The following is a 16,085-nucleotide window of genomic DNA, read 5'->3' on the forward strand; positions in this document are numbered from 1 at the left end:
GGACAGATGGCCTGTATAACAGAAAGGTTATACAGGCCATCACAGAAATCAGGGATGATCAAGGTACCAGCAGACCATGTGTGTGTACCTGTGTGTTGGGGATAGAGGAGTTCTTCAGAGTTCTCCAGGCTGCTCATTAGTGAAGTCAGGACTTCTACTTGAAGCAGCAATACTGCACCTCTTCCTGGCATTGGACTTGTAACCTTGTAACTAAGGATTGTAAACTTGAATGATTACAACATAATCTGATAGATCGATAAATGCTCACCTTAATTATGCAGAAAAATATGAAAAAGGCTCCTTAGGGAACTTCACATGGAATACAAGGCTAGAGATATTGCACAAATTGGCTGGAAACTATTCTGAGAGGTAGCTGCAGAATCTTCTTGTGAATAACTGACTGACAGACAGATGGACAAAAATGAAAATGTCAGTATCACAGAATTTCAGAGTTTAAGCATTTCATAGGATTAATGCATCCATCAAGTCTTGCTGTGTGATTTCACTGACTGGTGCATTCTGGTCTCATAGTGGCAGAGAAACAAGTAACCTGGACTCTGCAGCTGAGATTATGCAAATTCAGCCCCACAAATCAGCAACAGATATACCAGCTGGTGACTAAAGGGATCTTGTGGTCAACAAATACAAACAAACAAACAAACAAAGTGAATACATGCAGAAGCAACTGAGCAGTCTGGGAATGATTTATCTGAGCCAATCAGGAGCCTGTGCTTCCCTTTTGCTGTCCTACACCTCCCAGCTCTGCACACCGGCTGTTAAGAGCACAGTAGATCAGGTCAGGTGTGGCTAATGGCAGCATTATAACCTGCTAATTAAACAGACACGCCTAAATGTGCTATTTGTCTCAGGCCAATCATTCTGTCACTCCAATACACATCTCTGATGTGGGGTGTGAAACAGTGAACAGTGAGTATCTGTCTGGGTATCTGCTGGGAATGACAATGGGTGGTGCCCCTACCCAGAAGGTGCACACCCTATACGACAGGTTTACAGGGATACAGAACACGTTTTTTTTTCTTCTCCTCATTCTCATCACATTTTCAGACAGAAGTGTGACTGAAGTGAAAGGTTAGATTAGGCCCAGATAAAGGGTATGGATCATACCAGCTGTTTCTTCCTCCCTTTCTACCCCAGCCCCCGGGGGCATTTTAATTAAGTTTAATGGGAACAGGCAGCTGGGAGCAGGAATAGGAGATGACCCAGCAGCAGAAGCACACAGACTGTGACAGGACTAATTGTCTGCTGTGATAACCGATTTCCCCCTTTCGATTGTCTGGGGCCAAACTAGTACACAAGAATACAGTCTGGAAAATAAAATAAATAAAGTCATTTATCAGCAGTGACTTTGAGTCCGTATCCCTTTGTGGTGACATTTCTGGTTATTTATGCTCTGTGTATGTAAGACTCCACATGAATGGCAAATAGTTATACAAAGCTAGTTTTCTGAAAAAGTGTCTTCACATTGTCACCACAGCACCATATAGAGCCGGAAATAAAATACAAATAACAAGTAACAGAAATACTGAATGGCACAGTGTTTTGATTGGCATAGTGTTTTGTGAGAGAGGAGGAGGCTGGGGGTGGACCGTGAGAGGGCTGAGAGAGGAGTGAACAAGTCAAATGAAGGGGGAGCGGAGGGTAAAAAGATCATTAGCTCTATAGACAGGACACAACTTCTCTCTTTGGCACCTCAAGTCAAACTAGGCCTCAGAGTCAACTTTGGGTAAAGATCAAATAAGTACATAGAGCTAAGATGAAAATACATACACATTTCCCTTTCCTGCACACAAACACATGTGCCGTGTGAAAAAGGAACACTGATCTACCATCTTATTCTTACCAGCCTACTCTCAAATACAGTGTAGATTTCCCTATTATTCCTGAATCTCAATCCCAGAGTATCCCTGACCATTATTCATCCTCTGAAACAGTGTAGGTCTGCAAACCCATTCCAAGTCGGTCCAACTGCACTCTACTCAGTCTTCAAAGCTGAACTTTCATAATTTCTCCTGCACTCAGCGAGCTACTTAAAGGAGCTGTATAACCAGCACCAACAGTTTTGATAGGGAAGAATCATTTATTCACACAGCTTAGAATTTTAAAACTCGTCTCACGAAGACGTCTCTCACACGGATCACCTGGAGTAGTGGCAGCAGATGAGAGAAAATTCTCATATGAAATAGAGAAATGCCATCTGCACACAAAGTCTCCCCGCCTCGCCCAAAGCGAGAGGGTGACATCAGGACAGGCGGTTTTGGAAGAAGGATGTGGAGTATTCCCAGGAAGAGGTGTTCCAAAGGAGCTGCTCTGGGCGTCCAACGGGGTGCATTCACTGCAACAAAAACAAGAACGCAACTCACGGACATCACAATATATTTTAAATTCACTGGCAGTGCGCTAAGACGTATTTGTGTTAAATGCACATTCAGAGCAGTCAGTCACCCTTTCTGAAAACACACATACACAAATACTCCCATCCAGCATGCTAAACACATGCAGGTATACATTTCATTTAGTGGGGAAAAAAAAGACAGTCCTTTTGAACACCAGTTACAAATTTTTGTAAAAATGTTTATTTTATACAAATATTTATGTCATGAACTTGAAACGTTTGTTACAATAAAATGTCAGGTCTAAAACAAAAGCATTAAAAAACTGACCAGTGAAAATAATGTGTGAGAAATGGAGGGAGGACTCTTCACGTGGGGCACCCACACTGTGTAAAAACAGAGGCACGTTTTCACATTGTGAGAGAGGTACATACAAGTCTCTACTATCACCTGTAAAAGTCAAACCGCAATTTGCATTAAAAAAATCAAACGCTTCTTTAAGGAACAGTAAAAATGATCAAACATCTAAAGACAATATATAAAATGTAATTCTTAACCATATTTAAGATTTATATGCATATAAAATGATGGGGCTCTCAATAAAATGTATCTGATCTCAAATATATTTACATTCAGGAACACCTATAAATCGTGGTTATTCCAAATTTTCAACTGTCCAACTTCCATGCACTGTGAAGTGTCTCTCCTAGATGGCGCCACAAGCCACATTTTCTGAAATTCACTGTACTGGACAGTATTAACCAAACCAGCTACTATACCATACATACAATAGGACAAATTTCTTTGGATGTGGATTTAAAAGGGTCCTAGCATAGGTTTCATCAAAAGAAAAAATGTGGATTCATAAACTAATTTAATGCATGCAAACTAAGCATGCTTCAGGAAAAATTAAATTTTCTTTGTGTTTGGGGGACAGTGTTACTCCTTTCTTAAGTCGTATTGCACGTAATATTCCTTGTGGTTTAGGCTTCATTGTCAATGTCCCCCAGTTCACTGCCCCTGGACAGGCAGTGGCCGTAAAATGTGTCAGCCGGCAAACGCCGCAAATTTCAAGTTTGATTTCACCAGAAAGGAAACAAACCAGGTCAGCCCTGATCAAGGACTCATCACACACCTGGAACAGGTGATACTAGAAAATATTCCTTTAGTGTAGAGGTACTCACAAATTTCATTCTATTTAATTCAACATCAGATTTTAGAGCTTCACCTACAAGAGCCTGCAACCGACTATCTTTTTGTTTAAATTATAAAGTATATGCATTCTTTGGTTGCTCTTTACATCTCAGGATACGTGGGTAGTATGTTTCATTAGGAAATAGCGCAGTAATTAAACTGAATTTAAATGGTATCAGAGCTGCAAAGTTCTACCCGTCTTTTCTTCCGGGCCGACCTACATCCTGACACCAAAAGTCTGTAGAATGCAAATCTACTCATAAGACAACGGAGGCAGAAATGCAAAGTCTGCTGTTGCATACAATTTGCATGTAAACTACAGACTGACCTTTCACCCCAGCAGCAAATACATTTACAGCATTGTGCCTTCATAGCTGAATCAACTTCCTCTGTGCACAGAGGATAAATGTTCTCCAATGACGTGTGACTTTGAAGTTTAGCTGACTTCACATGGGCTTAACATTGACACTTCATGTCACTCGCATCAAATGTAATGCTTTCCATCATTTTTCAAGGGCACCAAAATGAAAATAACTAAGAAGGTGTCACTACAAAGTTGAAGCGTGTAATTAAAACAGAAGCTTTAGTTGACATTGCAGGGGTTCACTGACAGCATTTTCTAAAGCTTCGGTTTTCAGTAGGTACACCTTATGTGAGGACGGATGGAAAACCTAGATGCATGCCGACGATTCTAACAACTGAAATACTGAGCCATGCATTGAAATCATACAAACCATGCTTAGCTGCAATGCACTGCAGTTTTGTCTGGCATGTATCGGGAATTCAGCTTTATTCCTCAACCCGGATTCCACCTTTCTACGCAGCTTCACTGCATGCTTTTTTTGACAGCCCTTCCATTTGGAGCTACACCCCTTGGTGAATGTGAAGGTTGCACTTGAAATGTTTATGCCTGACAAAGAGAGACAGAAGAAGGAAAAAGCTTTCAAGGCTAGTGCGTACAGTCTTCGATCAGCAAACATCACAAGGCGATATGGGAGTAAGGAGTGTTCTGGGCGTGTCTTTGGCCTCTGCTTACCACAACAGAAAAAGTTCAAAGGGATCCCAATGATCCAGGAAACACGAGGAAGGTATTGGGACTCAAACAGCAAGACAAAAAATAGAGCACAGAGAGTGATCATCTCAGTTAACAGAGCTAGGAAATAATATAGGAAATAATAAATCTGATAACTATGGGGGAGATTCAATTTCAGAGGATTCATCCATCACTAACCCTGCTGAAAGCTTGACTTTTTCATGGAATAACCACCCTGCTTGACTTAGTCAAATGACTCTGAAACAGATACCTTTCGAATCAATGTGAACAGCTACATTTAAAAACCACAAAACAGATTAAATAAAAGTGTTTAAAAACAAAAGACTTGAAAAATCAATGCAAAATCAATGTGGTGGTGCTCTGGGACTGCCTGTGCCCCAGTCCTAGAGCTGAAAAGAGGAATATAAGGTATCTGGACTCCAAATGGATCAGGCACAGGGTACTGTCAGATAACACACAGCATTCTCTCACCGCCGTCACAATGTCCAACCAAAATGATAACATTAATATAATGTTACAGAAAACATGAAAATGTAATCACCAGCTGGGTTTCTGAACATTCTTATGCATTTGAAAAGAGGTTTAGACTCAAATCCAGAAAAAAAAACAAGACAAATATTTTGCGAGTTGCACAGACAGAGAGATCATGTTCAGGCAAGCAAAGTACAAAATGAAACTGTATAAAGTGAGCAGCTTTATATACATGTATATTTACACACAGGCATATACAATATGTTTGTATGCATGTTAAAATGTATACGTTTGTGTGTGTTTATATAGACTATATATAGACACACACATGCGCAAGATACACATATATACATGTACAGTTCATATTCACTAAAAATGTTATTTTGTCTCAAAAGAATGCACCTGAATAGTTCACCGATTCATTATGGCAACTTGGCCAATTTGTTACCTATGCCCAGCTGACCCCGTTGGTATAACAACCCCTGGACAAGTAAATAAGAATGGTTCTCCAGGACATAAAAACACAGGTATCTGATGACTTTCATATGCAAAGAAAAAAAGGTAAATGAGGACTAATGGTACTGATAAAACCCCAGCATGTACGAGTTTTCTTGCAGAATTTTAGGACTTCTGAAAAACATCAGTAACGGGGAAAAAAAAATCATTTAACCGCCTCTTCCCTGTCCAGCTCCTTATCAGGGACGTCCGTTCGCTGTCTTTAGTGGTCCTTTAGATGAGCATCCCGACTGAGCCCAGATCCATACACTGCTCTTCAGAGAGTTATACTGTCTGCTCTCTCCTCTCACAACCCCTCACCCTTCCCACGTCACTCTGGATGCTGGAACAGGAGAGTTGCCTATGTGTCCATTTACAAAAAACACTCACACACATACACACACACACACACTCACTCACACACAAGGGTTTGGTTCCCTGTCCAACATACATACAGATGTGTCCAGCTCATCATCTGTGATCTTTTTATTTGTTTTTCCACATGTATCTTTTCTCCAAAACAACCAAAAGAAGCACAGAAAAGAAAAATATATTCAATATATATAGTGACAAAAATGGCAAAACAAACCAAAATAAAAAACTTTTAAAAACGTAAAGTAAAAAACAAAACGTATTTAAAAAAAAAAAACAAAAAAAACCCACGTCCCCTAGACAGAGGTCTCTGACTGCAGCCGGAGGACAAACTTGTGGGACTTGGGGTCTATGAACTCCTCGGACATCTTGATGTAGGGGATCCTCTTGACGGTGACCACCAGGCTAAAGTCTATGCACTTGAGCAGGAAGACGGTGCCCTCCTTCAGGCCGCTGGTGACGGCAGCTTCACTGACCAGCGTCCAGTGCCTGGCCAGCCATCGCTCCCTGCCATACTGCAGCGTTGGGCCAGGGGTCAGGTAGCTCTCCAGGAAGGCCTAGTCACCAGCAAAGAGGCACACACACACACAAAGATACACATAAACACACACATAGGAACAAATGATGACCATGTTGCAGCACTTTCACACTAACCATACGAATGAGAAAGAATTACAGGCACCAACAACTTGTCTGTCTGCAATTATAAAGTTCATTATCAAAACCCAACTCCTGTCAACTGTGGTAACATGCTGTGGACTCAGATCAGGGGCTACCTTGGGCGTCATGTTGTTGGTGATGCAGAAGGCTAGGTGCTGCTGGATGCTCTCCATGGTGTGGCAATGCTGCTGCCTAGTGGTGCGGAGGTATTTCTGCAGGGCACGCGCCATGGAGGGGAAGATGGCCTGGGCGGCCTCCCGCGGGTCCATCACCTCCCCGGGGGATTTCTTTTGGTCCTCCTCCTGCATGCGCTTTATGTGAGTGAAGGCCTCCTCCACCGCCACCACCAGCCTGCAGACAGACACATTACATTACATTACTGGCATTATCCAGAGCGACTTATGTAGGCTACAACTTTGAACACCCATTTACACAGCTGGATATTTAGGCAATTCTGGGTTAAGTACCTTAAAGGGTACAGCAGCAGTGCCCCAGCAGGAATTGAACAGGCAACCTTTCGGTTATGAGCCCTGCTCCTTACCACCATGCTACACTGCCTGCCATTACATTTACACTGTACATTATAGCAACCATCAGTCCTCCATAAAAATCCACTTGGAAATCCGTCCTTTCATCTACACCATCTGGCTTATTTTATCATTATTTATTGCACTACATTCTGCGACAACTTGCGAGCTGCGAATGTGAACTTGGATTTGCTCAGACCTATGCCATTCATGAGTAGTATAAGATAAACGGCACTATTCAACAGCAGTCTTCATCATCCCTTCCTCTCACCTGGCCCTTCGTTTCCTGACACGCCTCTCGTGGTCCGCCTCCTCGTAGTACAGCTCATTGTGGCTGGTGTCCCTACGGCGAGCGGCCGCAGCAATCATGGCCCTTGACTGACCGGCACCATTGTTCCCGGGGCCTAGGGGCAGAAAGGAGAAGGGCATGATGGGATTTGTGTCAGAGCCAGGGGGAAGCACAGCTCAGACGGCTTGACATTAATGACGCAGAGACAGTGAGACTGGGGACTTTTTTTTCTTTTTTAAATGACATTGTGACAGAGGCTTTTGTGTCAGGAAGGGAAACTGATGTTGCAAGCTTTGAATTATGGGTGAATTTTAATTTTTAAGCATTATCACTTCATAATTTTGACAAAAGTATAACTAACTTTGGGGTCAGACAGGGAAAAAAACAGCGGTAGACTGCTGGTGAGGGCCTTTCACTGGAATTTTTTTGAACTGTGTGCATCTCTGCCTGGGGGTGTTGGCATTGCTGCACATGATGGCTCAGTTCAGCGATCATTTCTCAGTAAATCAAAGAGCCTGCACACCCAGCGGAGTACCCCACATACTAATTCAATTACATTAACAACAACTCCATCCTTGCTTCATCTCTGTCATCCTTGTTGTTCATACATTACTTCACTCTGGTTCACAGGCAGAAAAAAACTCAGCTGACTTCCATTATGGAAACTATAAGCATCAAGAAGTTGTCCAAACACATTACGTTGTTTCAACATTAACATCATGGCAGCTTAAAAGGGGAAAGGGGTAGAAAAATCAGTCTTTTCATCAAGCTTCTGACCTTTAATGTTGCCTGGTAATTCACTTAAAATGGCTCCTCTAACATTTTTACATTACATTACATTATTGGCATTTAGCAGACACTCTTATCCAGAGTGACTTACATCAGTTAGCCCTGCTCCTTACCACTATGCTACACTGCTGCCCCTTTTGTGTTGAGTTTTGGGATGGCAGGTATGCCATGTTACAAATTGGTGGGCCATGCCCCTTATCTATACAGCATCAAGGCTTGAGACCTTTGAGGCAAAGTAAACCACAAGAGGTGGGCATAGCCAATGACAGCTTAACCACGACTACCTCATCACTGAGATCAGACCATACCTCCGCCATCTGACCCAACCCACAGACATGATACAGCAACTATTTATAATGCAAAATGACCTTCATTTGACTTTTTTTTAATTAAGGAAACTAGTATAAAGAGGATTATTTTTATTGGAATCTTGTCCAAATGGAGAATAACAGTGACAAGCAGTACAGCAGCTCCACAGCAACTAGACATGTCAATTCCCCCTGTGAGGAGATCTGAAAGGTCACTTTGTCAACATTATGCTTGTAACAGCGCGTCTGCAGTACATGCATGTTGATGTAAATTATCCTTCTAAAAACGTTTTGACGCTGATATTTCAGGCAACAAAAGTCAAAAGAAAAAAAAACTTTTTAGTTGTCATTGTTGCTTATTATTTTCAATTTTCAAATTTCAAATTTTCAAATTCACTTAGGATTGTGAAAGTAAAAAATGCTCCTATCTCCCAAAACCTCACAGACCTTTAGATTAATTCATTTTCTTAATTTAGTTATTTCCAATGTCATCTGCTTATTGACATTCCCTTCCATTTCAGAGTTTATTAATGTGTACTCAAAATGATGGGTGCAGAGGTGCTGTGTTAATAAACTCAGCAACCTACACATTCTGATATAGGCTGAGAGCACGAGGCTGGGGGTGTGCAGAAGCCATGTTCACCCAGGTCAGATCTGCTGAATAATTCATACCTGTAGCTGTGTTAACTCTCCCCTGCATGAATATCACAGCCACACTCCTCACACGTCAATATCATCAGCGGGCATTTATTACACCCTTCAAGGCTGATGGGATAGCCAATAATATCAGCCATGACTCTCTGGCTGGAAAATACTAATGCTAATACACACACAGTCATGGGTGCACATACAAATACACACATATGCATACATGCACTAGCATGCCCGCTCACATTCAACACAAACAAAGGTATTTAGAGCTTAACCACTCCTTGTTTTAGCACCTCAATCAGGCACATTTTCGAATTTAGCAGTAGTCACAATTTGCACATTGAGAAACAATGTACTATGAAAGATGAGTAAAGGTACAGAAATGGTATACACTATAGAAGAGATACCTAGAGGCACTATCTGGCTTTTTGAAGTAGACCTCAGGGTAGATAAGACACAAAAAAGATCCAACTTCTTTCTCAATATATACGACCGGAGTACAACAACCACTAGGCTACAAAGGGTAAATATGTATTTTCAATCTTACGAGCCACCCAGCCACTTTGAGAGACTGATAGTTAGATGTGCCATCTGTGGCGGGTTACACCCGTGTGTTTTCTCAGAAGCGTGTTGTTGTCAGAAGGACAGCCCCAGGTGGTGCAGTGCCAGCGCCGAGCTCCGGCACTGCCTGTAGAGCGGGGACGAGCTACTTGAGCACGGCGAGGTGCGCGGTGAGGGATGGAGTCAGGATGAACTCCGGGGGAGCGGCTAGAGCTTTGCAGCCGCTGCTGTGATGGTGAGGCAGCCGGTCTCCGGGGGCTTGTCCTCGTCCTCTCCCTCTGACCCGTGAAGAGGGCTCCCTGTAAGGGCCGTCCGAGTGGGCGGAAGGCTATTGATTTAACGCCACTCCCGGCCTCGCGGCTTAATCCGCTACTGAGCATGGAGCGGGGGGTAGCCACTCGAGCATTACAATGAGATGGCATATATGCCTTCCGCCAAGTTATGGGTAGGCAGGGCATATTCCCCATACCTTTTTGACTGTTCGGCCCTTTTTGGGGTTTCCTCTGGAAATAACCACAATGCCCCTGAGGGTTGACTCAATACAAATATTCACTTCTGAGCTATATCATCTCATTTAAACAAACAAAATTTGTACAATCTCAGCAACCACACAATTAACGCACAAGCTGACCATTTCCCTACTCTTCTGTATTCAAATTTATTTTTCTATTCATTATAGCCAATTCCAAAACACTTTCTATCCTTGGAGGAAAACAGATGACTGGCATCTTGGTCATGGATAAAAGCTAGCTAGCACACCAAAGTCCTACCGAATTAAGCTTGTTACACTGTATTCAATGAAAAGCTGCAATATTTGTCACAAAACGAGCCTTAAAATAAAGGGATACAAGTGAACAGACGGCAGACAGTAACTAGGCTGAATTTTGACTGATATAATAACCACAGGGAAATATGTACACAGCAAAACTACATTCTAGATTCAAGCAGTTAGGATATTTCAACACCCTCAGATTCCCTGTAGAGGTATACTGAACAGTTTCTCAACAGTCCACAGATTAAATTCTGCTTTGAGGCAGAAGACACAGTGTTCTTTGTTGAAGAGTCTATAAGAATCTGATGAATTAGTAAAATTAGTAAAAAGCCCAATTTTAAAGCTCAGAGTATCTGCTCGTTCCTCTCCCTTCTTCAGCAGGGTGTTGTGAGGACAGAGACCCAACAGACGTAGCCCCCAGGGACGTAACATATACTACAGATTCCACAGAGACTAATCCTCACACCCGCTCTCCCACTGATGCATGCCCCAGCCACACCCCGGCGGCCCTTTCACACTTCCACTCCTGGGAAGACTTCCTCTGTTTAGGGCCTTCCGGATTCCTGAGAAACTCATGAATTATGCTGATTATAAGTATTCCCGCTGATTTCTGATAGAGGTCAGAAACCCCTGGTATTTAAGAGTGGAGTGGGTCACTGTCACACACTCTTCCTGAGCCACTAATGACCCCTTTCTAAGGACCTCTTAACCTTACTTTCCATCTTTCATAACCCACCAGCCATTGTTATATTGATCACCACCTCCATCACCTGTTATTCTAAAATGAAACCGATCATGATTATGTATCAGCACTGTAACTGGAATAACTATGGTGTAATTGCTGACGGCGACAATTAGACATCATTCATACCGTTTTTCACCAATAGCAGTTTAGGAAATGTTTGTAAAAATTAAGACTGAAACATCTGACAACAAAATAACATGCTGGGAGTGAGACAGTACAGAGAACCAAAAGAATGGCCAATGCTTCCAAACAATGCTTCCAGGTGCATGGAGTCAAGAGGGACACTTGAGTCAAAGAAAATAAACATGTGGATCTGAATCTTTCAAATGAACAGAAAAGGTGTGACTGTGGTACCAGGGTCATAGAGAACTGGTGTGGGGCTGCATGTGTAGGGCTGGTGATTGGGAGAGCAGGGGGACCAGAATCGCTGCGGCGACACTGGGGGCAGTGCTGAAAGAGGAGATTACTGGGAAGTCTTTACTTACTGTCAATCAGGTAAGCTTTCACTTTAGCTTTAAATGCTGCTTGGGAGAGCAGAGACAGACAGAGAGAGTCACAAAGAAATGCCAGAAAGTATGAAAGAAATGGGATACAAAAATGGACATACATGCTTATGATAGCACAGTGCTATGTCAACAGTGCCTGTGCCTTAGCTCGGACGGACCGACAGGTGTCACATGAGAGCAGGGTACTGGAGCCATCCTGTCCTGCAGCCTTAGGACTCAAAGTGCCTTGGTCCCAGCTCACCATCACAGTTACAGAACTCACCGTCCACGTTGTAGACCTTGAGCCCCGCCAGGTGCTTGGCTGCGCGGGATTTCGAGGCAGACAGCAGGGCGGGGTTGTGGACGGGAAAGTCTCTGTAGTAGTTTTCCAGGATGGCCAGGGCAGCTCGTTGGATGCTGAGGAGAAGAAAGGAGAGAAGTTCCGCTAGAGAAACAACATGTGGTTCAGCTGTGTGGCAAAGGCAACACAACTGGGGTACGTGGGGGTGTCATCAGTGACGACTTTGTAGTTGTTATCCATAACTGAATTATTTTGGAAGACCAGCGTATAATAACTGATCCTTAGAGGACAAATTCTCAAACTTCAAAATTACTGTACAGGAGACAGTTGGGTTGTTTTGTTAAAATAAGTGCCCCTTTTTACACTCTTCAAATACTTACCAATAGCCTAGGTAATAAATACATGCAAGCACTGCATTAAAGCAAACATTTAACTCAAAACTTCAACAGCAGTTCTGAGAATTACTGATGATGGCATTTCCTAAATGTGAAGCATTCTGGCACAGTACTCGATTAATGTCAAACACTTCACCTCAGTTGAAGAGATAAGTATGTCTCAGTGTTACATCTCCGCCTATGGGTATTTCACAGCAGAGAAGACGGCTTTAGTCCTGCACAATATTAAAAGAGCATCTATGACTGTGATTATTCCTATGCAAAAATTATGCAAAAATTCCCAGGATTCCACATAGGTATATATGATCTTACATGTGGAGGGGTAAACAAACCAAAGAGTTTGAAAGTCAGCCACTGAGTAGCTCAAGCCAAAGTACCTTGGTTTTTCCCTCTCACATTCCAAGAAGAGTCATGGTGCAAACGGGAGACCAGGCCCTGGCATTCACATAATTCATTAAGTGGCTCTAACTTAATTGTTGCCCACAGCATGTGCTCACTTGGAACATGTGCTTCCTATTTCTGCAGGCCAGCACAGTGTTCTGCTATCCATAGGACTGCAGGAACCTTCGCTACACAATGTTCCCTCCGGTAGGGGCAATCTGTGCTCTCCAAAAAAAAACCCCAGTGAACCTCCCGACCAAAACCCAAACAGAATTACTGCTGGCCACGACATAATGTTAAGCTTCAGCTGGACTGTCATTTTTACCTTCTTAAAAAATTTAAAATGCTGTGATCTCTCTGTCTTGCTCATATACACACACACACTCTCACACACACTCTCTCTCTCTCTCTCACACACACACACACACACACACACACACACACACACACACACACACACACACACACACACACACTCACACACTCTCTTTCTCTGAAGTAACAAACTGAAGTCCCCAACTGCTAAATCCCTCTATGGACTTAAAAGGGGTATTTAAATGGGCTTGATTTCAGTATGCCTCATGGGATTGTCTTATGATTATAAAATCCTTTTTAAGTGCAGTGGAATGTATCTTGCCGCAAGTCATTTTCTCCTCATGTGGCCTCAGATGTTCCAGCAGAAGCAGACTCCCACTACAGAGTCTACCTTCTGTTTACCTGTCCTTGGCAAGGAAGCAGATACTGAAATGTGTGTCAGTGACCACCTGTCACTTAACGCTGTTAGCAGGTAAGAGGGGATCACCCTTCTCTGTTTGCTGATACTCCAAGATTGTGGGACTGGAAGAAAGCGCTGGAGATCTGGCTTGACAAGCATGTTTCACTGCGCAAGGATACAGCTATAGAGAATTGGCATAAACAAAACTCATTCATACACACTCATGCCTTAAAAAACACAAACTGCTTAATGGACTTCGAAAAGGAGAGGAAGTTTTGAGGTTGGCAATCCACATCTGATTAGGCAGATAAATCTGCAACTGTTCTGCTGTGTCAGTATTGCAAGTAACGCTTTGATGAAATATTCAGAAACTGTGAAATGCAGAAACAAATAAAGACTGAATGGGGCCCAGATCACAGGCTCCCTTCCCTGCCTACAGGGGTGATGGGATGTGAAGACAGGACAGGCCTGAAGAGCTGCAGCTCAGCAGAGGCCGGTTCTTTCCTGTATCGGCACTATACAGAGCACCACTCAGGGTGTGAAGCGGCAATCTGCTACGCTGAAAAGCTTCCTGCTGTCAGACTGGCACCAAACGGCAGATAAACGGGCCCCAGGCCTACAGCTACAGCAATTATGATAACACTAAAAGCGACACCCTGGAATTTCATCGCCCACAAAGGAATTTCATCTTTATTTAATAAAACGTGATTACAGATCATAAATCAGCCGCAAACGTGGCGTTTCTGCTACTCCTAGACATCAGCATGCTCCTCTCTCCTCGCCTCCATCCCCGTGCTGTGTGTGTGGCCGTGCTCGACTGGATGCTTTTAGGCACCTTTGAGAGCAGTCATTTCTGAGGCTGTTTTTTTCTGTACCATCTGATTAACAAAACAGACCAGGCAGCAGCGTCTCTGGAACCCTGCCGAGACTGCAGGGAGGCTGTCTGGAACCAAGCCAGACCTCTGGACATATCTGTGGGGAGTCTGCCTCTTACAACTTTCACAATCGCCGAAGAAGAGACACAGAGAACTCAAGTGCAACAGTGTTGTGTGTTTCACCAGATAACATGACTCTCAGGTGCAAAAGGCGTCCCCCTCACCTGAGCTGCCCCAGGTTGTAGTGCCGTATCTCCCCGTCGGTGGAGCGCGTGACGCAGGCGGAGAAGCTGGGCTGCAGCTGTCTCAGCTCCAGCAGAACGATGGCCAGGTAATGGATGAAGAGCAGGGCGTCCACCAGCGACACGGCATACTGCACAATCCCCTGGTAGTTTTCATCCTGAGAGAGCCAGAGAGACACACACACACACACACTAAACACACGGCTTCAGAGGTCATCATGCATCCTCCTATAGTAAAGGCCCACTGTTCCCTGATCACCAAATGGAAAGACTGCTCGTCAATGAACTGTGACAAGTGATTCATATTCATAACCACAAACTACCCAGTTATTTAATGTGGACTACATACCAAAAACTGTATAGTTCTCCTACACAAACCAGCTCTTATCCGATACATTTCTTAACCAAACAGGTTGAAAACATCTTTAAAGACATCCCCTTGAAAAAACACTAATCACTGTTTGTATGACAAACGATCACAGAAAGAAGCCATAAAGCCATTTACTTATTACTACCGGATGTTTTCACATCCGATGGCAAGCACATCATTTGATGTGCAATGAACTCTTCAGCTGTGCCTGATTTTCCTGCTGGATGCTGACAGTTTGGACCGTGGAGGCGCGGCCACCTCTGGATGCGCTGCCTCTGGCTCTGCTGACCTACTTGTTAGCGATTCCAACGTGTTAAGCACGCTCATTAGCATTTTATCTCCCATTTAACTTCTTTAATTACCATTCTGAGTCAGCCCCTGCTCTTCCCGTTCTGCAGCTGCCCTCTCTTATTACGTGTCAGATTCACCCGCGGTGCAAACCTGCTCGTAATTCTCAACAGCAGTAATGCGTGTCCCGGGATTAGGGCTGGCTGAGACTGCGGGTGGTTGCAGTCCCATGGCCCAGATCGGATCTATCAGACAGATTTCTGTTTCTTTAAATCTGATAAAGGTTTCCTCTGATCTCCTTTTGGACCTCTTTATATGTCACGGTATATATTTATACATCTCTCTTTACATACGTTACCTTGTGAAGTAGTTGCCTGGAGCCGATTTCTACTGCAACCCAAATGATACACAGCTTACTGTCTCAGTGAAACCAGAGGAATTTAAGAGTGGAGTGACTAACAGTATGTCTTAGTGATATAAGGTATAGGGTGAAAGCAAATTTTCATTTGCCTGGCTCTAAAAAATTACGTTTCTTGGTCCCAGGTTGCTCTGAGATGCCACGGTCTGTCTGAAATATGGAAGGCTTCATGTTAAATCTAAAAGCAGAGGATAGAGAATTTGTACCAGTAGTTCTCACTGAAATGCCATGTAAAACCTTTCCAGAGTGACCTTCTTCACCTTGCACACGTTTCCACATTAAGACATTTCCTATCTCTCAAGGACAGGAGATCGATTCTATGCCTTTGTCTCCTGAAGGCTGGATTACTGCAGTGATTTACTGTCTGGGAGTCCAA

The 16,085-nt window shown here is 43.4% G+C and overlaps 1 protein-coding gene across 1 annotated transcript in view; it reads right to left on the reverse strand.

Annotated features, from left to right (window-relative positions):
* Positions 1–6,233: 6,233 nt before the first annotated feature.
* The window catches only part of LOC118785919 (vang-like protein 1), a 53,956-nt gene continuing 44,104 nt past the window's right edge, over positions 6,234–16,085 (reverse strand). Inside the window, exons 5-9 of the mRNA XM_036540869.1 lie at positions 14,616–14,791; positions 12,008–12,141; positions 7,396–7,528; positions 6,714–6,948; positions 6,234–6,494 (exon numbers count right to left, since the gene is read on the reverse strand). Coding sequence (XP_036396762.1) covers positions 6,234–6,494; positions 6,714–6,948; positions 7,396–7,528; positions 12,008–12,141; positions 14,616–14,791 — 939 coding nt within the window. The remainder of the gene's footprint in view (positions 6,495–6,713; positions 6,949–7,395; positions 7,529–12,007; positions 12,142–14,615; positions 14,792–16,085) is intronic.

The sequence above is a fragment of the Megalops cyprinoides genome, chromosome 11 (assembly GCF_013368585.1).
Source record: "Megalops cyprinoides isolate fMegCyp1 chromosome 11, fMegCyp1.pri, whole genome shotgun sequence".
NCBI lineage: Eukaryota > Metazoa > Chordata > Actinopteri > Elopiformes > Megalopidae > Megalops > Megalops cyprinoides.